Source organism: Labrus mixtus, chromosome 4, assembly GCF_963584025.1.
Source record: "Labrus mixtus chromosome 4, fLabMix1.1, whole genome shotgun sequence".
Taxonomy (NCBI): domain Eukaryota; kingdom Metazoa; phylum Chordata; class Actinopteri; order Labriformes; family Labridae; genus Labrus; species Labrus mixtus.
The window spans coordinates 8,734,087-8,758,982 of NC_083615.1; the positions used below are offsets into that span (position 1 = coordinate 8,734,087).

The 24,896-nt window shown below is 41.3% G+C and overlaps 1 protein-coding gene across 2 annotated transcripts in view; it reads left to right on the forward strand.

The window, feature by feature from the left end:
* The window catches only part of reln (reelin), a 94,086-nt gene that overhangs the window by 18,275 nt on the left and 50,915 nt on the right, over window positions 1-24,896 (forward strand). For both annotated transcript variants that reach the window (XM_061035672.1, XM_061035673.1), the window contains exons 2-3: window positions 3,547-3,654; window positions 19,416-19,554. In XM_061035672.1, the coding sequence (XP_060891655.1) occupies window positions 3,547-3,654; window positions 19,416-19,554 (247 nt within the window). The remainder of the gene's footprint in view (window positions 1-3,546; window positions 3,655-19,415; window positions 19,555-24,896) is intronic.

Here is a 24,896-nt window from a genome sequence, read left to right on the forward strand (position 1 = left end):
CCCTAACCCATATCCAATTGCTCAACAACTCTAACTACATGAAATGAATGTTTTTTGAAACTTACTTATTACTTCACGAAACACTGTTTTATATTTACAAACTAAGTCTACGGTGATGTTGTCAAGGACTCCAAGCGCTCTTCTAATCTTTCTGCTGAAATGTTGTTTGTTTTGATATCGTTTTTTTGTTCTTGTGAAGCCAAAGACCATTTTTATACTTTGTGGACAAAGAAAGTTCTATTATATTCTTATTTAAATTGAAACATTAACAATAGTATTATATATTTTGCACAAAATAAGTATTCAGTTTTGTGTATTTGTGCCACAGATTCTAAAAACAAGCATCCCATTGTTATAAAATCATCCTGTTTCTCAAATCCCCATTTAATACCCACCATATGTTTCACGGGAAAGGATGTCTTTTGTATGTACTGTGGTAGGGAATGCCTAGAACTCAGTCCTGGTGTTTGGGGAACAATGAACACCTGGTGCGTTTACACCTTGACTGATGACACACAAGTGCACACATATTCCCACTTTTACACGCACACACGGCACACACACACACACACACACACACACACACACACACACACACACACACACACACACACACATACACACAGAACCTGCTTATGTGTTTGATGAAAGTGTTGCTAATAAAGTTCAACTCAATTCCCTCCTCATGGCTTCTCATCCCCGTTGGCTAAGTGAACAGTATTCAGAAATGAAGTATGGACAAGAATTTTAAAGCTACCATCAAAGGCCCTCAGCGTCCTCCTTTAGATCTATGTGGAAGTGTGAGTGTGTGTGTGTGTGTGTGTGTGTGTGTTTGACTGTGAATTCCCCCACAGGTGATTGGATCTGATCTTATCTCATCTAATCTGATTGGCTCATTCGTCTGTTGCGTTCTACAGGCCAATGAGAGAGGTGTAAGAGGCCTGTCTAAATAATTTAGATCTTGCATTTGTATTGATCAGGTAGCGCTGCTCTCCCTGGGCCACTCCTCTGCTACCTATCTCTCCATCCCTTTTCAGCCTCATTCTTGTTTTTTCGATTGTAACCTTGTGCCCCCAGCTTTGCTTCCCCTCCACTCTTTCTCCCTTAACATCCACATCAAACAGTGTGTGCACACTGCTGCGAGGGAGCAGAAAATGTATGAGAAGTGAGAAGACGGGGAAAGTGCAGGAGAGAGCTTTTTTTTTTACTATGATTACTCAAATGGGGGAGAAGCTAAAGGAGAGATATGAGAAGGAAGGTGTAAGCGGTGGATAAAGAGGAAAAAAAACATGTTTTTGTGTGTAGCCAATATGCAAGTTTTCTATGGAGAGTAATGGAGTGTGTGTTACCTTGGTGATGCAGGTCAGTGCAAATGCAGAAATTAGTGTTTTGTGTGTGTTCACAGAGTCTAGTGAAGCAGCCTGGTCCAACCCAGTGCATTGAACCCAGTCCATTACTCCATTAAATACTGCATCATGACATGGCCTTGGATCAATACAACATTATATAAACACTGATAACCTGTCTCATCACACAGCAAGGGCTTTACTGAAAAGGTAATGTATTCTATTAGGCAAAAAATAGCATAAAGGATAAGTCCATGTATGCAGAAAATAAACATAATAATTGCTTGTTTTTCTGAATTCTGTTGATATTGCCGTGTTGGAGGTGCAATGAGCAAGATGGATTGAATATGATAAATGCTTCTTATGCCAAGCAAAACAACTGTCTATTTCACAATACGGCTTCTTGTACACGCTGTACACTCTGATCAAATTTGGCAGCGCTTACAGCTGACTAGACCAAAGAATTCTGAGAGATTACTTGATACACACAATGTATTATCAGAGCCAATCATACAATAGAGGAATAGAAAAATGACGTTTATTATAATAATAATAATTTAATAAGAGTTATATAAAAAACAACTATTCAACAGTGTTTGCTTATACAAGTGTTCTTTTTGTGTTATCAGTTTTGCAAGATTTTTGTAAATAATAGAGACCAAAAAATTTGTAAATAGATTTTTTGATGAAGCCAACACCTGTATTCTTGGATCCACCTGCTAAGGATTTTTTTTTTAAAGCAGAGCCGTCCTTTGTAACAGTTGTGTACTGTAGTGCAGCAGACAGCACGTCAAATTCAGTGTTTGTACTATAGATGGATAGTCACAAAAGAGACAAAAGGGGGAAATGTCTGGATATAATAAAGTGAGCTGTGGAATGAATTATTCAGACTTTTATTTGGGGGGCATTCAGGGAGTGGAGAGATGGGCTGAACTGTGCTCCACTCTTAAGACAGTGTGTAGCACATCCAACATACACAGACAGATGCAGAACACACACATTCAGACACACACAAATTGTGGGCGCCTTGTGTGTGGACTTGTTAATGGAGTCACTCCAAACAAACAGGCAGGAAGACTAGGCCACACAGGAGTCTGCTTAGCCCAGATACCGCATCGGAACTTACTAAACCCAAAAGAATGAACACCCCGAGACCAAACTCAAATGTTACTATTCTTACTAAAAACACACCAATGCCTCGGGTATCGCCTCTTCTTCTGATTCCCCTTTACCCCAGATGCCTGGGGATTTCTGGGTCAGGAAATAACAGTGCCTCCATCTTTCTCCACTCAAAGGATTTCATTCCTCAATGTGTAAAAGTGTATTTTTTGGGAGTTCCTATGAGCCGCAGTCTGTTCCCCTGTGCTCTGATCTGTCTGGCTGGAAGCAGTTCAGTGGCTGAGCTGTTTCCTCCAGTGATGTAGCCAACTCTGTGGTCCTGTCACTCAGGGCCTTTGTTTACAGGGTAGATCGATAGTTAACCAGCTGCTGGATTTATACAAGTAGATAACAGACCTCTGGCAGTTTTCTGCTGCTGTCTGTTGTGACCTGTGATGTGTAGAAGCTTTGCAAGGCTATCAGGGTTACAGTGAATTAGCTCACCAGTCTCTCCTAATATGGTTGTCAATAGGGGCATGCGTTGCAAAGCAGTGTGATTTCTTCAGGATGAGTTAGATTACTTTCTTTAGACACATGCCTGTAGTCAGATAGGTAATTAGGTAGATATTTGTTTTTAGTACTTTAACAGTGACTCGGGTCACCAATGTGTGCTGGTGTGTGGGCATTGTTGCTTTTGTTTTAACACTTACCGGTACTTGCACATCTGTTTGCTCCCGTCTTCTCCTCCCATGCAGCGTGTTTGGTCTCCCAGAGAATGATCACTTAACATTTATTTTCTACAACACCTGAGCTTTGTGCTCATTAGCAGCACGATGTTATGGAGCTTTATTGTTCTTATCTTTTCTGACCTTTGTTTCCGCACAAATGTACAGCACACTGATAATCTTTGTACTTTACTTACAAAGTGCTATGTACTTGTCTGACACCTCAGCAGTACACAAATTAACTTGCAGTCCTTTTTTGTCAATTACATCTTTGAAACAAATGTGCTGCTCTGTGACAAAATCAGCTGGTTTGCAGCTGGATTAAGCACAAGACTAACAAAAATGTTAAACATCTTCCTTTTTTTCTGTCTCTTCAGTAACCATCTCTACCAGTGTATCTTTTGATGGTCTGCTGGTCACGGGACTCTACACCTCCACACCAGTCCAGTCGGCTCCTATTCCTGCTCCAGCTGCCTTTGGCTTCGGTAAGTCTTCACAAGATATCTCTGAGGCTTCCTCACCCATGCTCCTTGTGCCAATGTAAGCCTCACATTACTTTACTTAGCCTTTCAGTGCAAACAATATCTCAGTTACTCCAATAACTTAGTGCTGCAACCACGGGGTTTCACAGTGAGCGTGACCCAGCTCAGTGATCCATATCCGTTCCAAGACTGAGCAAAAGACCACTTCCCGCTCCTGTTGTGACAAGCTGTGATGGATGAGGAGTGGGGATGATTTGACCATTGGTTCGGCCAGATGTGTTTAATTGATGCCTCGGAGAGAGAAAAGAAAAACAAAATAATGAATATTTTAAAGGGAATTGGAGAACAAAGGAAGAAAAGAAGTCTCAAAGTTTCAAAAAACACAAAGGAGAACATTTTACATTTCATGACTATCAGGAGAGATGGTCAGATGATGAATTGCAAAAGAGTTGCAGGAAGTGTGGTGAATTGCATTTGTAAGTGGGTTTATTCTTCTTTTCAAGATACCTTTGAATTTTAGTTTTAAAAGCCATAACAGTAAAAGCGCTGGAATGCCTCAGGTGAAGGAGCATTTACTCTGGTCTGTTTACAGGTGCTTCACAATTATTCAGTACAAATTCAATGTTAAATTGAGTCTTTAAAAAGTGTTTAAAGGGCAATCTTGTTTCACAGTAAAGAATCAAATAAATCAGAGTTAAGTATGACCCATTTCCTGACTCACATTGAGGATTTTAGACTTAGATGAAGTGTGTGTGGATGGAACCCCTGTGTGCGGGGGTGGGGGCTTTTTCTGAGTGATGGACTGACCATAAAGAACTCCTCAGAGAACAGGGCTACTGGCCCAGAACTGCTGCCCAGCGGGCTCACTTATTCTGACTAACTCCACTGTTCTTCAGACGCTGACTTCACCCTGGCCAGGGCCGCTCTTCACTTTTGGCAACCATGTTTACTGGGGAGCTATCCAAGCAAGGATTGCGTCACCTTTGCTTCACTCTTATTAATTTCAGAAGTTTTAAAAGAACGGCTTCACAGACTGATAGGCAGCAGTTTGTTGGACTGTGAGTTTCTGCATGGTGTGAGTTTAAATAGTCACTCAGTGTGACCTCAGCTGAGGAGCTCTCTGTGCTGTGTCTCTTTTCTGTTTCTCCTGTTTTTACTCCCAGTATGGGCCTTAGCACTTCATGTAGCTACACAGAATCAGGGATGTCACGCAGGTAAAACAGATGGGTGATTTATTGTCACCACAGTCCTCTTCTCAGCACCCATTGTGTAACTAATGCTTTAATAAAATGTTTCCTTTTACTTTAGTTCTATGCACAATTATTTAACCTTAGATAGTTTTTTTTAATGACAAACCCTCTTGAACTTAATGTCAACTGCCTAGCGGGACTGGAGTCCACAATCTATGGCAAGAATTAGATCTGTGAAGAGAAAGATCTTCAGCATTTAGGGGGGCTGAAGATGGATGCTTCCAGAGCTCATCAATGAGCTCATGCAAAACCGGAGACACTGCTGTGCATAAGAGAGAGGGTGTTTGAGCAAAAAGCTTTGAAGATAAAGCTGTGGAACGATATAGAATGAGGTACTGACTGATTCCAAATGTTGTTGTTAGAAATACAAAGAGATCCGTGAGGACAATGGGGTCACAAAACTCCTCAAGGGATTTGAATGTGTCTGATGTTTAGTGTTGTGTTCCAAGATTGGGTGTGGCTCTAATCCCCCTTATTGGGGGGATGTAGGGGACACACATACACAACATGCTTTCACACGCATCCGAGAACGAAAGAAACATCCACGTACTCTCACTGAAAAGCCTTTACACACTTCAGCTGCGTACAGCTGTTCAAGAGCGGCGGCCGGCTGAGGGAACATGTGGCTGACAGATGTATCATTGCAGGAACTTGAACCCCAGCACAGCAATAATGAAACCTCACTGCACAGCCTCAACATGATAGCACACACAGGGAGAAGATGAGCACTGAAATAAGATTTCTGGATGTAATTTTTGTATATTTCAAATCACATCAAGGGGAATGCCTTTTATTTGGAAAAGGGGGAAGCTTTTTTAGTTATATCTATAGAAAAAATGGGCAAGTAAAAGAAAGACAAAGATGGACATAGAGCGAGCATGAAAAGTTTGAAACTGTTAAAAATACAGACGGAATAAACAGATAAAAGCAGGGATGTGTGGAAACAGAGTGGTTAGTGTTTGTACACTCTGTGTGGGGATGTCTTGTGGTTGATGTGGTCAGAGCTGTTGTAGCGAGCAGACAAGATGACTGCATACCGGCCTCTGTAGAGACAATTCCCCCAGGCCCTCTGCGTCACCCTTCACTACTTTTTACGGAAAGCTTATAAAACCAGTGCATATACATGTTCAAAACCACACTGCATGCAAATAGACGTTCAGTATCACTGCTCCTCACACTGCTCTGGTTTATCACATGCACTGATACATGTACACACACTCCACAATTGGGAGACAAAAAAGTGAGGTATTTTATTGGCCTCCACTCCCTCTAAATAACAATGCACTTTACACTACATATTTAATGGAAGTGTGAATCTAAGAGGGACCGACTTTTTTACTACGCTGTCTCAACTTAACACCCACTCATTGTTGAATTAGCTAAAGTGAGATGGAGCCTTTGGGGTAGCAATAAGGCTTGTCAGAGGAATGTCTTATTTTCTCTTTTTGAGCTGCGGCTCTGGTTGCCCAAAGCTTCTTCCTCTGCTGCTTGAAGGCAGAAGAACCCCCAACTAGCCGCCGCATGGCTTACCACAAACCTTTATGAAGCTGTAATTGCTTTAAAGAGGTTGCTACAGAATGTTAAAAAAACTGGAGCAAAAACAATGTTGACAGAGGGAGAACTGTGTGTAGTGACTGTGGTTTTTATATATGTGCCCACAAGCGGCATGATAAACTTATCTGGCTGAGGCGCAGCAGCAGCAGCAAAAGTTATGTTTAAAGGTGAAAGGCCTGGCCGCACAGACTCAAAATGTCATTTTGAGATTCATGTTACATGTTTATCAGGTAATGGAGGAGGTAGTGTGCTATCTGATTTATCTCATTACATTATATAGTTTTGTTTGACATCCTAATTGCTCATTAGAGACATTTGCAACAACTTTCACAGTGAAACATTTGGACTCTGTGTGTGTAACATAAACAGAGGGGTTGCCTATACAGACTGCCAGAAAGGCAACATGAGTCTGACCTGACTCAGCTGCTGGAGAATTCCAACTGCTCCGTGTTTTTCCCTCCTTTGACTTTTATTCCATTAAGAGATCCTTTTTTCCATTCCAGTTCCTTGGCTTTCAAAAGGAACTCACACACATTTCAAACTTGCCTCTTTAAAAAAATATAATGACGACCGACGGTGACATATGTATACTGTCAACATTTTTGATTGATTTGGTTTAATTTAAACTAAACACACATCATAGCTGTGTGTTGCACATAAATTACGAGGTGATGTATTGGAACCCGCACGCCAGGGTCTGCATGAAAAGAAATGTCTCACTGTTGTCTGATATGTATTGCTTCCCTAATGGCAAATGCTTCCCATCACATCATTAGCCGTTCAAACACAAAAACAGAAGAAGTATTCATTCCAATGTCACCAGATATTTTATATTAATGACAATGGAGAGAAAGCACTTGAAGGGAGGAGAGAGCTTTGAAATAGGCAGGAGAGGGAAATGGATTGACGAAAATGCCAACATGTAGATGACTAAGTGTTTGAAATTTAGGGAATGAGTCTGAGTGGAGAGTGAGAGGAGAAAATTGGAAAAGGTATGCATGACAAATGGCAAAGAGGAACCAATGAAAGGGGGACAGTATGTGGATGATATAAGGCGGGGGAAGGAGTGAAAGAAGATGGGAGGATGGCGTTCCATCACTCCTTGTGACGGACTGGCTGATTGGTGTTGCCGTGCCAAAGCTGAACTGCTGAGAAACTGGTCATTGATGGATGGCTCGTTTGCAGGGTGATGTTTATTTTGTCGTTAATTTGCATATTTGTATGTATTTGGGGGGCGGTTGGCTTCCGCTTGCAAGGATCAGTCCCCATCGCAATATGATTGATCTGGCTGTCTGACAAAAAGGACAGCTTAGTGACAGGGACAGCCAGCAGAAACTCTGTCCTCATGACGGATGGGTCCATGCTAACACACAAGCCCGATCAGAGATGAAATCCTGCTGCACCTTGACCTCTGGAGGAGGGGCCAAAGAGGGTGTGCAGACAAAAGTGTAATATCCCCCAGACCCTACACATATTTAATGCAGAGATACAGAAAAGCACACAATCCCGAATGGTCTTTCCTTCTTATTATACTCAATTATGCATTCAAGTCCTGATATCCATACACTCATCCATCTCAAAGCTGAAGGTCGCTTGTCTGTGCCCTCTTGCCACCAAGCCAGATTGAATGTCAGCCAGAATGTCAGACAATGAGAGATGGCAGCTCATCATGTCAGTATTTACAGAGACACACTCCCAGGTGTGTTTGCTGCCGAACAAAGCCTTGTTTTGGAGGTACTTACAGTCCCAAGAGAGCTCAAGTGTGCTTCCGCATACCCCCTCCATCAATGGAATGAGGAAAAACGCTGAGAAGGAGATGCTGTGTATAGGGGGGAAAAAAAGATGGAGGATAAAGAGGAATGATATAGGAAAAGGGTGAGGCAGAGAGGAGAGAAGGGGCGAAGGGGTTCCCATGGGGAGAGAAGCTGTCAGTCCCTGGGAGACTTCAAACGTACAGCAGCCCTGTGATCAGCCTGCTCCCTGGCTCTCTGCTGACAGCTCCCTGACTGCGCCGCTTAGACTCCCTCATACACACACATACACACACATCTACACACATATACACTTACTTGTTACCATAAGAGCTCTCAAACTCAGTGATTTATCCACTCATACCACAACACATTCAAATTCCATTGACATTCGCACACTTGTGCTGATTCTCACACTAAGCATGTGCATCTGTGACACTCTGACATCCATCCTTATAACAACCTTGAGCGCTTCTAAAGTTCCCCAGCTGCAACTTTGTCAAGGACAACACACCCAAACTGTTGCTCCTGATCTGAACTAAGTGGTGCAAGTGTGGTGGTGGTGGTGATGATGCTGATGATGATGACTTATCTACGCCATTACTGCTTCTCTAGCCAGTGCTGAGGTATCAAAAGCCTCCTTATACCTCCTGATGATGAATTCATTAGTGCCGAAGATGAAATGAGTTGTCAGGGGAGGGGTTATGTATGGGAGGTGATTTGTTTTCTCTGCGGCACAGCGTTAGATCAGACTCGACGTCGGCTGGGTCGGCTTGCTGTAAATCTCGCTGCTTTGCTGGCACAGGACTTTGCACACCCCTCGCGCCCAGTCCCAGCCTCTGTTCTGTCCCTGCCGTTGCCCGGCACGTCCTCCCCCATCAATTTCACAATGCTGGGAAGCCGCTAACAGGTGGCTCAACATTTGGGTCCTCTCGGAGTCCAGAGGAATGCTTGGGTGATTATGCATCACAAGTCATGTCGCTTCTTTCCGTGCTCAAAGCCTCATTTGTTGCAAAAGCAGCCCCACCTGAAAATAACTCAAACAGAATACAACATAAATCCATTATTTATTTATGCACAGCAGACTTTAGAATAGTGCATTAGTGATGGCCACACAGCATAGGTCTCAGCACAGGTCTGGCCTCTCAGGTGTGATGCTACAGTACAGTAGACCTGCTGGAGCACTGCTGCTGGGAATTCAGTGGTTCACTTAGTGTACACTAGCTCTCTTGGAATATATAGTCCCTTCTTTGAACTCCCACGGCTTCAAAAAGTGTGCTTTCATTTCTGTGCGTTTGGTATGCTGTTTGTGTATGTTCATCTATGTGTGCCTGTGTGTCAAGGTGTCCATGTGTATGTGTGTTTTTACATTAGCTTTTTGTGAGAGCACACATGTTATTGCACATGCTCAGCATCTCAGTGCTCATTCCTTTCTTTGCTGTATTATTGGGAAAAAAAAATAGGTCCAGGGTGACCGAGAGAGCAGCAATAGGAGGAAGAAGGAGTTGGACTGACTGTGATAGAGATTTCAAAGTGGTGTGTGAGATGTTGGCCAGTTTTTTATTTTTTTATTTTTTTTTACATTATTATTTTTGTTTGGTTTTTTATCCTGCAGGAGAGAGCAGCAGGCGTAGGCTGTTTCTCCCATGTGTGGTCTCTCTTGAGCAGAGCAATGTTATTTTCTACCATGCAGAGAGGTTGGTTACAAGCCAGGGAGAATGAGAAAAAATAAATAAAGATAGAGAGCTTTGACTCAAAGACTGCTCAGTTTGACACATTTCTATGAACACTAGTGGGTTTTCATCATTTCAACAAAGAGGCAAGCTGACTTTGAAATGTACCTTTTGTTGGTGTGATTCAAAACTCCTTATTCTCTATACCTCCACATGCACCTTGCAAGTGTGTGGGCATCTTCACCACAAAGTGCATGCTAGCAGCCTGCACTCTGAGGTCTATTCATTTTTAAAGTTCCCTTACTGAGAGTATTTGAAAAAGTGCTCTCTCTGACTGTGAGATGATGAAACTTAGTGGTTATACTGGTTTCTCCCTATAGGGCCCTGACTGGATCTGCCTCTCCAGCCACTAAAAGCCTCAGAGAAGAATTACTCCACTGCCTGGCCAATGTTTATTCTTTCTTTTTACATTACAGTCAAGTTTCCTGTGAGCAACTCACCCAGATCCGATCTGACCCATATTTTGGCAGTGAAAATAGTTGGTGACCTTCTCTGTGTTTCGCCCTCCTTACAAGAGGCAGGCTGTTGTCGTGATTAGTTCACTGCCTCCCAGCACTCCACTGTCAGACCAGGCTCAGATCCAGCATCTTCCATGAACTCATCAAGGTACACACACAAACAGGGTATCCACATACATGCAAAAGCAGCACAGGCACACCATGCCTCGCTTTCTCTTGGCTTTCACTGGGTCATCACCTGTCGCCTCAGGACTCTATCTACAGTGCTCAACATGTGTGTCAGGACAGAGCCCGCGAGACCACGACCTCACAAGTTTGTTTGTTTGCTGCACTGGCGGGTGGTGAGCGGCGTCGCGATGGCAAGAAATTAGCACAAGTCAAATCAGATTAATTAATCCCCAGCTCAAACTATTAGCAGTGAAGTCGTGTTGAATTAAAAATCAAATTATCCTTGGCGCCTGCCGTTAAAGCTGTGGTGTGTGCCTGCCAAGCTGCAATGACACACACCCACAGAAGGCAGCCGCTCATGGGCTCCACTGATAGATGGACCTATGGATGGATAGAGGGACAAGAGAAGAAATGGGTGCTCATGGTCTCGAGGGGTGGGGGAAGGGGAGCTGAGTGACTTTGCCACCCAGTGTGGTAAGCCTCTCCTGGGGCACTGAGCTGGCTGTTCTCCACAGGGTTCTGCTCCTTAGGCCTCACACCACTCACACTGAGCAGGCCTGGCTATGTCTTTCCAATTAGGCCTCTTAGCAACATTTCACCCTGATGGTTTATGTAACACACACACACACACACACACACACACACACACACACACACACACACACACACATACACATCCTGGGCCTAGGACTGAACCCAGTTTTAAAGAGGCCCCTTTTTCTCAGTTTGATCTTCAAAAAGTCAAAGTGGTAAAAAAAAAAAATTTAAAGGCCTGTCATACTAAAAAAAACGTGTTCAACAAATTCATTGCTGAGTTCTGAAATGTGATGCCAAGAAGTCTAACAAAGCTTGAAACGTCCAAGGTCCAATGATAAACCATTTTTTACCCAAACACCAGTTTGTCACCAAGTTTGTCAAACCTTAATGGAAAAGAAAATGATGGTGAATAGTAAAATCTCACCCAAATAATCCATGGTAAAAGCTCATCACAGTTTAAAGACCTTACATACCTATTATTTGAATGTATTCAGCACAAAAAAGTGGCAGGTTGCACGGCTATGCATAGAAAAATGTATTTGGTTATGCTGTGTGTTTGTGAGTGTGCCTTTGAGATGGATTGCTTGCCAATGCAGGGATGTAGAAGTCTCATCTATCATACGTACAGGTTGTAGCTCCAAAAAACACAACACTTGTTTGATTTGGAACAACATTCATTTCAATTATGACACATTAGTTCAGGGGGGTATATTATGCTCCAGTAGCTTTCCTGTATTCCATTTATCATTCATGCTTGTACTGCTTGTAGCTCTTGATCACTGATAGGAAGTAGTACACATCTTCAAACAATGAGCCTTGTGTTTATTTTATTAATTTTTAGTAAGTAGTGTAAGAGTCTGCAACATGAATGTGGCATATTAAAATACATGAAATACTTAAATCAATATTCTTTTTTTTTTTTTTTTTTTTTTACATTTGATTATCCATTTGTTTTTGGATGTGTACAGTCTTTTTCAGATGGTAACAACCACACTGGCAGCTCCAACAATAGGCCTTGCTTGATGTGTTTGTGTGTGGGCGTGTGGCCTTGCCTTCAAGAGTTTATGGATGATGGATGCTGTGAGATACAATGGAAGCCTTAATGAAAGAGCAATTGTTCAGGAAATGTATGCATATGGGCATAAATTGGTTTGGCTCTTAGAGCCAAGGCATGAATACATTTCATTTAAACACAAGTGGAGTCTTTCACTGAACATGTAATTAAATGCACAGTGCAAACATTGAAAAACATAATAATGTAAACATGTACATATGCACAATAAGTCCAATAGTCTCGTGAATGTTTATCTACACACACATAGAGCTTTGCAGATCTCCAGGTGTCCTCTACTGCCAGTTACACTTTCTTTCATTCATGTCGCAACAGTTCCCTCCTCACATTTTCCCACAGAGTCTCTTACTCTCTTTTTTCCCTTGACCACTGGCATCTATCAACACCCATATTAACACACAGCTTCCTCCTGGCAACAGTATGGCGAACCCCTGCCATCACCACGACACTGCCAACCCGTCTCCATGGTAGTATGATTGGCAGATGCTGAGATGGATGCCAGTTTCCACCAATGGTAGATCAGAGTTTTGTTGTCATTTGCCGACCCCGCAGTGGTCTGGCTGACCAGCTGAGGATAGTGTAGGAGGGGAAGGGTGAATGCAACACAACTTATACACACACACACACACACACACACACACACACACACACACTCACACATAGCGATGGATAATTCAACAGCACAAAGCGTATGGGGTCCCTCCTCAGGCTGTCAGTAATGTTGTGATGTATCATTTATGTCGCCATTGTGTGGCCTTCTCTTGAAACATGTTGACAGAAGCATTATTCTGGCTTTTGACAGATTCCCATACATTCACAGGCTTTAATAACACATGTTAATGCTTCAATAGGCTTATGACAGCTTTTAAGAAATTACCACATGAAATATGAGGTGTTAATGGGTCTGCTCTCCAAATTATGTGGAGTGGTGTACATTGCAATTTTTTTATTCTGCGCAATAGGAGAATGATCACTGCTTATAAGGCTATTTGTCAAAGAACACACACACACACACACACACACCACCAAAAACACACACACGTTAGGCCTGGAGGACAAAAGATGTGCATTATAAACATTAATCTGTGCTTTGTAAATGAGACACACGTTTCTGGATTTAATCAAAGAGTATATGAGTGGAATATAAATTCCAAAGACAGAAATCAAATAACCTTATCTCCTTACAGCACATTACGCTACTTCATAGGGCTTTCATTAATGCTCTGAGCAAACTGCTGTGCACACATTCATTTTAATATTTTATCTGTTGTTGCTGTTGTATTTGTATGCTCTGGAATCAGTGGTGTGTATATGAACTTATTAATAGCAATTGTGCATTAAAGGAAATGGATTTTTCTAGATTTACAGCTTAGGGAAAGGAATTACATGCACCCAAATTCCTCTCAGCTGTATGACTGAAGTGCAATCCACTACTTTCTTCCTTTTAGTTCAGAAAAACTAGCAAGAAAATGTGTTAAGTGTCTTTGAAGATGTATCAGTAATGGAAGCAGTCCAATCAAACACAGACAAATCACTCACTCTGATAGTTTTCTGTTGCTCCCTAAGCCAGCGTTTGCTGAAGGACAGTTTTGAAATTAGAGCAGAATCCAGTAGCTATTTGGTACTGACCAGATGTCAAATGGTGTGTATAAATTCTGAATGATTTGGGTAAATGTGCAAATCATTTTCAGCAGTGCCTCTCGAATCCTCGCAACTCTGCCACAAAGCCTAACTATCAGTTCTAATGCCAGTTCGTCAGGCTCCTGCTGGTCCTACAGTGTGAAGTCGCTGCCAGGCTGAGCCACCGATTGCCCATCTGCTCCATCGGGGAGAATTCTCACTCCATCTATTTGACTTGTTTCGAGCTTGGCTGTGAAAAGCTCATTAGCTTTGCAAAGTGAGACATAAAGACAGATAAAAAGGCTGCGTCCAAACAGAGTGATGTTAAAGAGGACACAGACAGATGTGAATGTAAGTGTTTACATATTTTAAGGACACGGGACTAGACGGAAGGGGAAAATGTGGAGAAGTCTTTGTTGTCGCAGACATGGGTGGACTGAATATGAATACATAATAGACAGACAACTTCCCACTTCCTTTTTATGTGGTGCTTTAAAAATCCACTCCACTTACCAGCAGTGATTGATGTGAGGGTGGAGACATACAACCAACATATGACCCTTGAGTTTCTGACACACCCATTTCCTGTGTTTCGTTGCATTTCTGTAGGTGCACGTATAGGCATTTGTGTGTGTCGTTTTTTTATTTATTTATGAAACATGCTCTGCCCAGTCATACCGTGGGAGTTAGCAGGTCATCTTCCCTTGCCATTAATCACTGGCGACAGCTCATAAGTGCCCAATCTGCATGTGAAAGAACTGCATGTGTTTGTGTGTGTGAGGGCGAGCATGCGTGTTTGTGCATGTGTGCTGATTGACCACTGATGTGTGGTTGCACCAGTCCTCCAAGATCCCCCTGTGGCTGCTTATTGAATTAGAGTTGGCCTCTGCTGATACTTATCTAACATGCAGTACCGCTGGCATTTGTACTGCAGCTACGACTTCTGTCATTGTCAGCTCTTTAGGTGATTTTGTGATAATGAGATCACAGTTTATAAAGGGAAGTTTACAAAAGAAAACCTTAATTGTTTAATTGTCTTGAAAAACAAAGCACAGACAAGTTCTTCCCCTTACTCATCTGATTACTAATGAGCAAAAATGTGACAAGTAGTTTCTTTAGAGTTAGATAATCTAGGGGGATTGAGAGTCGGAAACAGAAAGTGAACAAAGGTGAAAATGTTTCCATGAAGGGAAAAAATAAACAAATGAAGTTGAACACAGTTCACATCTATTTCATCTATAGGCACCAGATATGTTCTAAATGATGAACTCGGCGATCACCTGAATGAAGAGTATTCGTAAACACATTTTGCAGTCAGTGTCTACCCAGTGTATAAGGACATGAAAAGCTTTGTTACGTTTTTTCACTTCACAATGATGAAAGAGCCTGTCTTTCTTTTTTCTCTACTCAACCGACTGTCAGGCTTTTTTATGTCCAGGTTCACTACAGCTTGTTGCATTACTGGGGTTGGGATTTGGTTTTCATTGAATAATAGTGATATTTTCCATCTCTCTCTCTCTCTCTCTCTCTCTCTCTCTCTCTCTCTCTCTCTCTCTCTCTCTCTCTCTCTTCACACACGGACATGAAAGGGACTCGTTTCGTTATTTGCATTTTTACGCCTGGGTGTATTTTTCAAGTGGGAATAGAAATTCTGTGAGCAGTGTCGAGTCCCGGGCGCTGCTGTGTCCTGAAGTGCATCAGTCTGCCTTTTCATCTTCGCCCTACTCTAACAGCTCCCTGTTTTTCTCTGCCTCTCGCTCTGTCTACTCTTATTTTTCCATGTTCCTTATTTCCTTACAATGCTACACCCAATTCTTGTTATGAGCTACAGCACTTTTAATGTCAATATTCCTTTAATTTAGTGAGTTAAATGTGTGGTTCATTATGTCTGTCCTGTTTACTTTCTCCTTCTGCTATCTCCTTTTCTCAGTCTGCTGCTCAAAAGCACCCAAACACTTCTCTCTGTCTGTTTTGCTTTGCAGCTTTCCATCCAGATTGTGTTTCCAAGAGCTTAGCTTGTATTATGCACATCTGCAGGGATTCTCAAATTGCACCATGGAAATGTTGTGAGAAATATTCACAGCACTTCTTCATGTCTTCTTTTGCCAAAAAAATTGCACAATTAGTGCCCAAACTGTTGTCTTGGTGGCTCAGGTTTTGGTGTAAAGGGCTTGGCATGGACAAACAGCAAGGAAAATGTTGAAGAAATGGCACTCTTTTGTGTCAGAGGGTGTTACAAAAGAGCAAGAAATGTATGGTTATGTCAAAGCATGCTACCCTGAGTGCTATGTAAGAAAACCTTTTGTGTGGCTCTGTATGTCAGCGGTAAAGACAGGGTACTGTGGAGATTTTTTTCCGAGGCAAACAAGACTGCAATAACCCTTGACAGTAATGTGTGTTTATGTGCTGTTCCTTATGTGAGTGTGTATGTGTTTGCCTAAGAGTAAATCGTGGCCATTACGCGGAGAGGTTGAAACTGAGGTGATTAGAGAACAGCAGTACTATTAGCGGGTGATTACATCTCCGTCTGTTATTACACACCAGCAGCTCCTTCGCAATGTTAAAGGCTGCTCCGTTCCACATCTCGTAAATTTGACACACTAGGCCCACACGCTGCTTGCTCTCACACATAATGACACAATATGTTGTCGTCACGTGAAACCTCCTAAATCATGTAGCATGTATGATTAATCAGTTTGAACTCGTGCTAAGGAGTTTGGTATTTCTCTCTATGATTGGAAAAACGTACAACACCTGGGCTTAAGAAAACCTCTGCAAACCCAACAGAGTGACGCTCAACGTAAAAACAAGCCCGCTTACAGAAATGATAACTAGGTTTGATTTTACCGCTGCACATACACATCAACATAGATTTAAGGACGCACAAAGAAAACCCAGGCAGAAATACAGAAACTGTTTGAGAATGCTGTCAGCGTTGTGAGTATTTATGGATGCAATCTGTGAGGTCAAATTTATTACTGTCAGAAATGGGCGGAATTATTTCTCTTTAAATAATTAGTTTGGACCACACACACACACACACACACACACACACAGACACAGACACGGTTTCTGCATATTGATTTGCACATTGATTCAGGGGATATTAAAGCTCCAATGTTATTAATCATTGCTGATTATGTTTTCAGCGGGTTGAGTTATGATTGAGGAGGGGTGAGGGGACGATTGTGTTTGCACATTATAAAGAGCCCATGCCAGCCAGCAGAGGACTGCAGCCCACAGCACATTTTCATACACAGATGGGACACAGCGTATCTTTTTTAACTGGCTGAATTTACTTAGTGTGCACTGGACCTCAATATGTAGACTCGGTGTTGTATAGTAAGGACAAAAGTTCAGGTTACTGTCTGGGAGATACACACAAAAATACTTGTTAAACTCATAAATACGATTAATACTGTGAGATAGTAATCGTACAGTTTGAACGCCTTATTGCAGACACTCCAAAGACATTAAGTAACAGTGAATTATTAAAGTGTTCTGCATGTCAGCGCAGTGATTGATGAGTCCGCCAGTGTCCTGCCCTTGCCCTCTGTGATGTGAAGGAAAGATTGTGTGACATGATGTCATTCCATCGCTGCAATCATAGCCGGACACAGACCCTCAATAATACGTTCATCGTTATATAGTGTTCGCTCACAGAGATGCAGGAAACAGGGAGAGGGTTGAGAGAAAATAAATGATGAACAGAGAGAAGTATAGAGAAAATTGGACTATAGGAGAGAGGGATGAGTTTCTAGTGTAACACAGGAAGCTATAAAAAGAAAACAACAATGGCTAGTGGATGAATGAATGACTTTAAAGATATATTAAATGAGAGAGAAAAGAGAGTGGTGTTTAAAAAGGCTGGATTGGACAAGGTGGATATGTAAGTGCAAAGTTGAAATCATTCATAACAGGGATCTTTGTGGATCTATATTAAAAACGCTTGAGTAGTCGGAAGACTATATAAGCTCAAGTCCATTTACCATATATTAGTGCACCAGGTAGTAATTCCCATTCCCTGTTTGAATTAGATTCAGAATTGTTATGTGAGCGTGTAAAGCCGGGTACTCACTCGTGTTGTAGTACTCTAAATTGATCTTGCATTACCCCACATGTTCAGCCCATGTTTACATGTTCTCCATGACTTCATTCATAGTTTTTTTTTGTCTTTTTCTTAATATCTTTACAGTTAAAAAACAGTCACAAACTCTTACCAATTCCTTATGCCCATTGTCCACCATGTTCTATTAATCTAAAGTTGCATTGGGCCACGTCAGGACTCTGGATGTTGGTGAATGGAATCTGTGTGGTGTAGAGATCTGTCAGGATTTTCTTTTATTCCAATAGTCAAGATGAGTAATTTGGATTATCCCATTTTAAAGGACCAATCTGTAAAATATCTACTGAATTGAAACATACAATGACCCTACTATATCATCAGACATTAAGGAAACATGCAAACTTTAAAAGTATAGTTTTTCCATTACTCATACTGAGTTCTGGTTGTAATGCTGTACTACAACCAGACAATGGCTGTATCCCAACTGAAAGCTGTTTGTTAACCACCTTAAATAAGAAAAGATGAAGAAAGCATTGGTGTCAGGTGACACAACTCTGACTTTTCAGAGGCTAAAAAACAAGCTTGGCATCTCTTGACCTAAGTAACTAAACATTATGTGTAAGCACCAAACTAAGGAACTAAGATGTACATCCTGGTCCACCTGAGAGACCATTTCAGCCATGTGTTTTCTTTTCACACACAATAGTTAATGTGATGTTTCTCATATTTTTAACATCTGTTGTGATTTAACTTTTCAGTGTGGTCTAGGCTCAAGGGTTATTTTATGCAATATTATATATTGCCTCTTTAGGGCAGGGCATGTTGCTGCCAACACAGTGGGTTATTGTAGCATTGTAATTTCTAAAAATGTTTGACTTTATTGGAAAGCCGATTATAATAATATAATAATATAATAATTTTCATGCATTAACTCACTTCCAAAAGATACTCTTGGTAATCCATCAGGGTGAACATGACTTGTTTTGTGCTCCAATGAGTGTGCTGAAGTGTAATTCACTATGGGTTCATTTTTTTAAGTTTGCTGTTTGGAAACTGGCTAGGGTAAGCAACAAAGTGCCTTGTTCTCAATTCAAGGGATCATAAATTAAATATAATCTTATGCACCACATCTTTGTTTCAGTAAATGTTTGTCTTTGGGTGTGGTTTTTCTGACAGCACAGTTTATGAAGGGAACACTGTTTGTGGTGCACTTGGGAGCAGTCTGCTGGCAGACTATAAAATAACTATCTTTTAAATCAGCTCACCACTGAATGATAATGTACTTTTTTACAAATTCAATGTACAATAAAACACGGAAGTTTTATGTCTTTCAAAGATGACTTTCATACTGCAGTAAAACAAATGTAAACCAGCTGCTACCTGGAAGTTAGGGAAAACACTGAGAGGAACAAAGGCAGGCCTGGGGAAAAGTTTGGTCGTTCGATTGCAGGATTACACAAACATTCTAAATCAAAGTGACAATGGATAGCTTTCTCTGTCTTTCTTAAATATCCTTGTTGGATTATTGCTAACTCTCCACCCCTCTCTCCTTCAGGTGTGATTCCAGAGCGCCAGTTCGGAGGAACCCAGTTTGTTTGCAGTGTGGTTGCATCGCATGTCAGCCACCAGCCCTCCTCCAGCTTCAGCTTTGTCTGGATCGCCCCGCCGCCTGGCACCGGCTGCGTCAACTTCCTGTAAGTCACGCATGGGTCTATGTGGCTAAGAGAGGATAAGACAGATGGGGAGTTGAGGTTCAGACTGGGACATTTACAACTGCCACAAGTCAAACCCAGACAGGGAAGTCTTAAACTGTAATTTCCCTTATTGTTATTCGGCTACATACTGACTCAGAAAGCCTGAATGAGATTTATTATCTGACATTATGGGCCATGTTTTCTTTATCATAGCAAAATAAAGTATATTAGAAGGCCATCCTGTCAAGGAAAGCATACATAATGACTGGAAAAGGGTTAAACTGGGGACAGAGATAGCGTTTGTGTGTAGTTATTATGTCCTTATAACCTTGCTTGACATGTCCTTTGCTCTGGTAGGTGTGAATGTGTGTACATGTGTGTGTGTGTATGTGTGTGTTTGTGTGCAGGTCTGTGTTTGTTTGCCCTGTTTAGAATTAACGGAATCATCTCCATCCTACCATTTAATGGGCTCAGTAACTCTTCTCTAAGGAAAATGTGAGAACAGACCCACCCGTCTCTGGAGGATGGGTGTGATACAGACACATACAGCAGACACGTTTTGAAATGATGACTCTTTTCTGTGTACAGCCGTTATCAATTCTCTCTAGTAATAAAAGCCTCTATTAGGAGCTTAACAGGGTTCCTATAACCAGTTTGCTTGGAGACACAGGTCTTGCCTTCTATCTGTCTTTTTGTTTGCATGTTGCTTTTTTGTTTCCTTGAAGGTTACATGTTCTTTGATTATCCCAGTCAGAAAAGATTGACATTTACACTGTCCGCTTGAGAAAAGACTCTGTTCTTCCTCTTCTCTTTTCTGTTTCCCCTCTGCTTTGTCTGCCTTTGCTCATCATCATTTCTCCATCTCTTTCTGTTGAAAACATCCTCTAACTCTCTTTCCTTGTAGTCCTATTGTTGGTGATTTACAGCCTCATGCTGATAATCAGTCAAAATGCAATTAGCAGCTGTTGCTGGAGAAGCATAGAGGAAAAGGGAGGACTCCAATAACCCTGGCACATGCAAAGTCACAGCAACACATTACAAAGATCTTTTAGAAAGTAATCAAAGAGTGTTGTTGTAATTTTGAACTTTACTTGGAAAATTTTTACACTTTTCACATGAAGAGCAACAGAGTGAAATCTGAAATCAAAACATAATTCCTGTCTTTAAATGTGATTGTTGGCCGTTAAAAATCATACTAATCCTTATTATTTCTTCCCTCTTCATAAGCAGTCATCCTTTTTCAAAACTTGAAAGACGTTGCAAATTGCACATCAGTGTTTCATAAGACCCACAACTAAATTAAACATTTTGGCAGTGCTTACAGAAATCCCCCAGTGAATTCCTGAAGGGACACAATAGACTGTGAGACAGAGACTTTTATGGACCGACTGACTGAAAAGGATTCAGCTGGGGAATTTGCTGAAGTAGAGCTGCCATCTAGACAATATCCATGGAGCCAAACAGATTTACTGGCTCTTTTTTTTGTCTGCCAGAAAACACATTTACTGTTAAGTGTGTGTCAGCTTACGACCAATGTGTGTTTCCTCAGTGTTTGTGTGTGCATCCATGCGTGTGTTTTTGTGTTTGAGTGTAAACCATGGAGTGGCAGTGGGCCAGTCCTGATGACAGTGGGGCTGGCAGGGGGCCACCACTATATGACAATAGGGGCCCCTGCGGCTGACCTTATCAAAGTCAGCCAGTCACATTCAAGCTGGCTTGAGACTGCTACTTATACAAACACACACACACACACACACACACACACACACACACACACACACACACACACGCACACACCCACACACGGTTCCAATTCACAGCTCCCATCTTCACCAGGATGTATCCGCTGCGGTGACATGACTCTGAGAGAAATTCAACAGGCGAGGCTCTTGTGACCAAAGCCAGGGCCAGCTTGGGTGCCATCAGAAAAAAATGTCAGCAGTGAATTGTCATTATGTTACTCTAGACAACGGGATCATTTTTTTTGCCAAAGGATATCCCCTGACAGTTTTTACAAAAGAGCTTAACCAATTTAAGCAGAAGCAAATCTTCCGAAACCCCCAAACGTCAAACAAAGTTATGAACCATATAAGTGTTAGTGAGACGACAAAATGTAAAAAATGCAATGTCATGCCCTTGCCAATTGCACTCCTGCCCTGATTGATACAAGGACCATTTTCCATTGGCAGTGTCCATGAGTGTTTAAATTAAAGGCACAGACATAGGATGTCCTTCACAGGGCTGGAGCTGGCCCGTCGCTGCATTAATATCGGGCCTGTGAGCAGTTTTATGGGCAATATTGTGGGAGTGTTCCTGGTAACAGATCACCAAGAGGAGTGTGATGGAGTGCAGTAACGTGGGCATCCACAAGAACTCATTTTCTGGGTGGCTGTAAATTGCCACCTAAAGAGAAGTGGAGGCCTTGAAGGGGAAAAGGAGAGAAGAGGAGGTGAAGAAAAACAGACACACATAGGCATCCTTAAGCAAACACCGACCACTATTGATATAGCCAATCAAATCAGAAAATCAGCAACTATTTCATAATCCTGCATACTGATGAAAAATGTATCTTTCTTTATTTCAAATGTCCTCCATTTAACTCACAATAAATCATTTTTATGAAGAAAATATCTATGACTGTTTCGGATGGGTGCTGTTAATTGCCCCGTCTTACACCTGACCCAGGGGAGGAGTGACAGGCATATAAAACAACTATATATAAATAATCCTCTCCCCCTCTAATGGTCTTGTTTGCTTTTGTAGGTCATATAAATGCATCGGTATTAATATCTGTCAGATTCATTACAACTAAAAACTCTTCACAAGAGCATTTGTGTGTTCCCTTTGCATCTGGGAAATGAACCACGTTTTATAGATGTCACTTTATATTTCTTAATTGAAAAAACAAACAAGGTGATTCATCTTTAATAAAAGGGCTCATTAGTTGCAGATTTAGAAGTACCTGAAACCTTCAAAGTAAAACTTCACAAAGTATAGATCAGGAGTAAACTTAAAAAAAAAACAACTCAGGCTTTAATGAATTCTTAAAACACAGTTGTGTCCCACTTTTTGTTCTTGTTGCTCAGACATGACAGTCTACATAATGTACTGGATGCTTTGCTGCACTTAGCAGAGGTGAGAATAGTTAAAAGCATCCTCTGGTGAATGCAAAGCTGCGCTGGTGTGTCTCTTTCTTTCTTTTACTTTATTCTGCTTCACTTAAAGCCTCAAGGCAGTAAGGACAGTTGTGTGTGTGTTTGAGTGTGTGTGAGATGTAACCACAGTGTTTTTAAGAGAGACATATTCAAACAACCTTTGTAGTGTGGATGACTTTTCCTTGTGTATGGATAGATGCCATTTGGGTGTATCCGGGTGCTATATACCCACATACAACGCTGCATGAAAAACCCCTTATGTTATTGTGTTTGTGATGTGTTTTTGAGTTGAAGTGTTTATTGTGTCCCTGTGGGTCTCAGACAGCTGTATGGTTGGAGATTGCTCTAATTACTTCATGTGAGCCCCCTTCCTAAAGTGTTCCCCCGAGAGGTTAGATGTCTGCATTTGAAATGGCACATAGTTCCTTTATGTCATGGCATGCTGTAAATGGTTGTTAATGTGTACGGTATATATTAGGGCTGGCAAATGATACAAATTTTTATCACAAAATTTCAATAGTTTTTTGCAATAAAAAAAATGGTGAGGCTTTTATTCTGACATTTTGTACTGTCTTGAGTTGAGAGTACTTTACTTGCTGTTTGAATTCAACCCTGCTGAGAAGTTTTCTTTAAGTGAAATAAGACATTTAAAGATGCAGTATGTCATTCTTTTGCATCACTGTGACTACTCAGAGACACTGCAGAAAAGTCCCCCTTTTTAAAAAAGGGAATTTATAGCATGTGATTATTCTCTATAAAAATAATGAATGCATCAATTTTAGACCTTACTTAATTGTGATTACTGTAATTAGTTGATGCTGACAGGCATAGTGATTATTTGTTCGCAAAACTCACTATATTTCATGGTTTTCTATGTCTCTGAAGCCTGAGTGAAGACACATGTAGGAGCAGTACGGAGGAGGAAAAGGGATTGAATGATCAATGATATCTTTGTTATCCCTGAGGGCCAATTTGTTTTACAGCCAGCAGTAACACACAACCATCTCAAAAATTATAGAAAGAAATAGAAGAATATGTAGGATAACACACTAAATTGATTAAAAAGGGCAACAGCCATATATAATTATCATAAATTATCAAACATTGAATAATTGAAAAGGCTGCAGTCGGGACAAACTAGTTTTTCAGTCATTATGTCTGGGAAGTCAGTAGGATGTATCTGCAGCTAGATGGGATCAGCAAGGGTGTATCCAGTGGTTGGTGAAACAGTCTCATCTCTTGTTAGCTTAAATTGAACAGTAACACTTCCTGTGTTGTTTGTTAAAACATGGTATGGTATGGTGAGATATGGTATGGTATGGTATTATATGGTATGGTATGGTATGGTATGGTGAGATATGGTATGGTATGGTATTATATGGTATGGTATGGTATGGTATGGTGAGATATGGTATGGTATGGTATGGTGAGATGTGGTATGATATGGTATGGTATGGTGAGATATGGTATGGTATGGTATGGTGAGATATGGTATGGTATGGTATGGTGAGATATGGTATGGTATGGTATGGTATGGTATGGTGAGATGTGGTATGATATGGTATGGTATGGTATGGTGAAATGTGGTATGGTATGGTATGGTGAGATGTGGTATGGTATGGTATGGTGAGATGTGGTATGGTATGGTATAGTATGGTATGGTATGGTATGGTGAGATGTGGTATGGTATGATATGGTATGATATGATATGGTATGGTATGGTATGGTATGGTGAGATGTGGTATGGTATGGTATGGTATGGTGAGATGTGGTATGGTATGGTATGGTATGGTGAGATGTGGTATGGTATGATATGGTATGATATGATATGGTATGGTATGGTGAGATGTGGTATGGTATGATATGGTATGGTATGGTATGGTATGGTATCGTATGGTGAGATGTGGTATGATATGATATGGTATGGTATGGTATCGTATGGTGAGATGTGGTATGATATGATATGGTATGGTATGGTATGGTATGGTGAGATGTGGTATGATATGATATGGTATGGTATGGTATGGTATGGTGAGATGTGGTATGATATGATATGGTATGGTATGGTATGGTATGGTGAGATGTGGTATGATATGATATGGTATGGTATGGCATGGTATGGTGAGATGTGGTATGGTATGGTATGGTGAGATGTGGTATGGTATGGTGAGATGTGGTATGGTATGG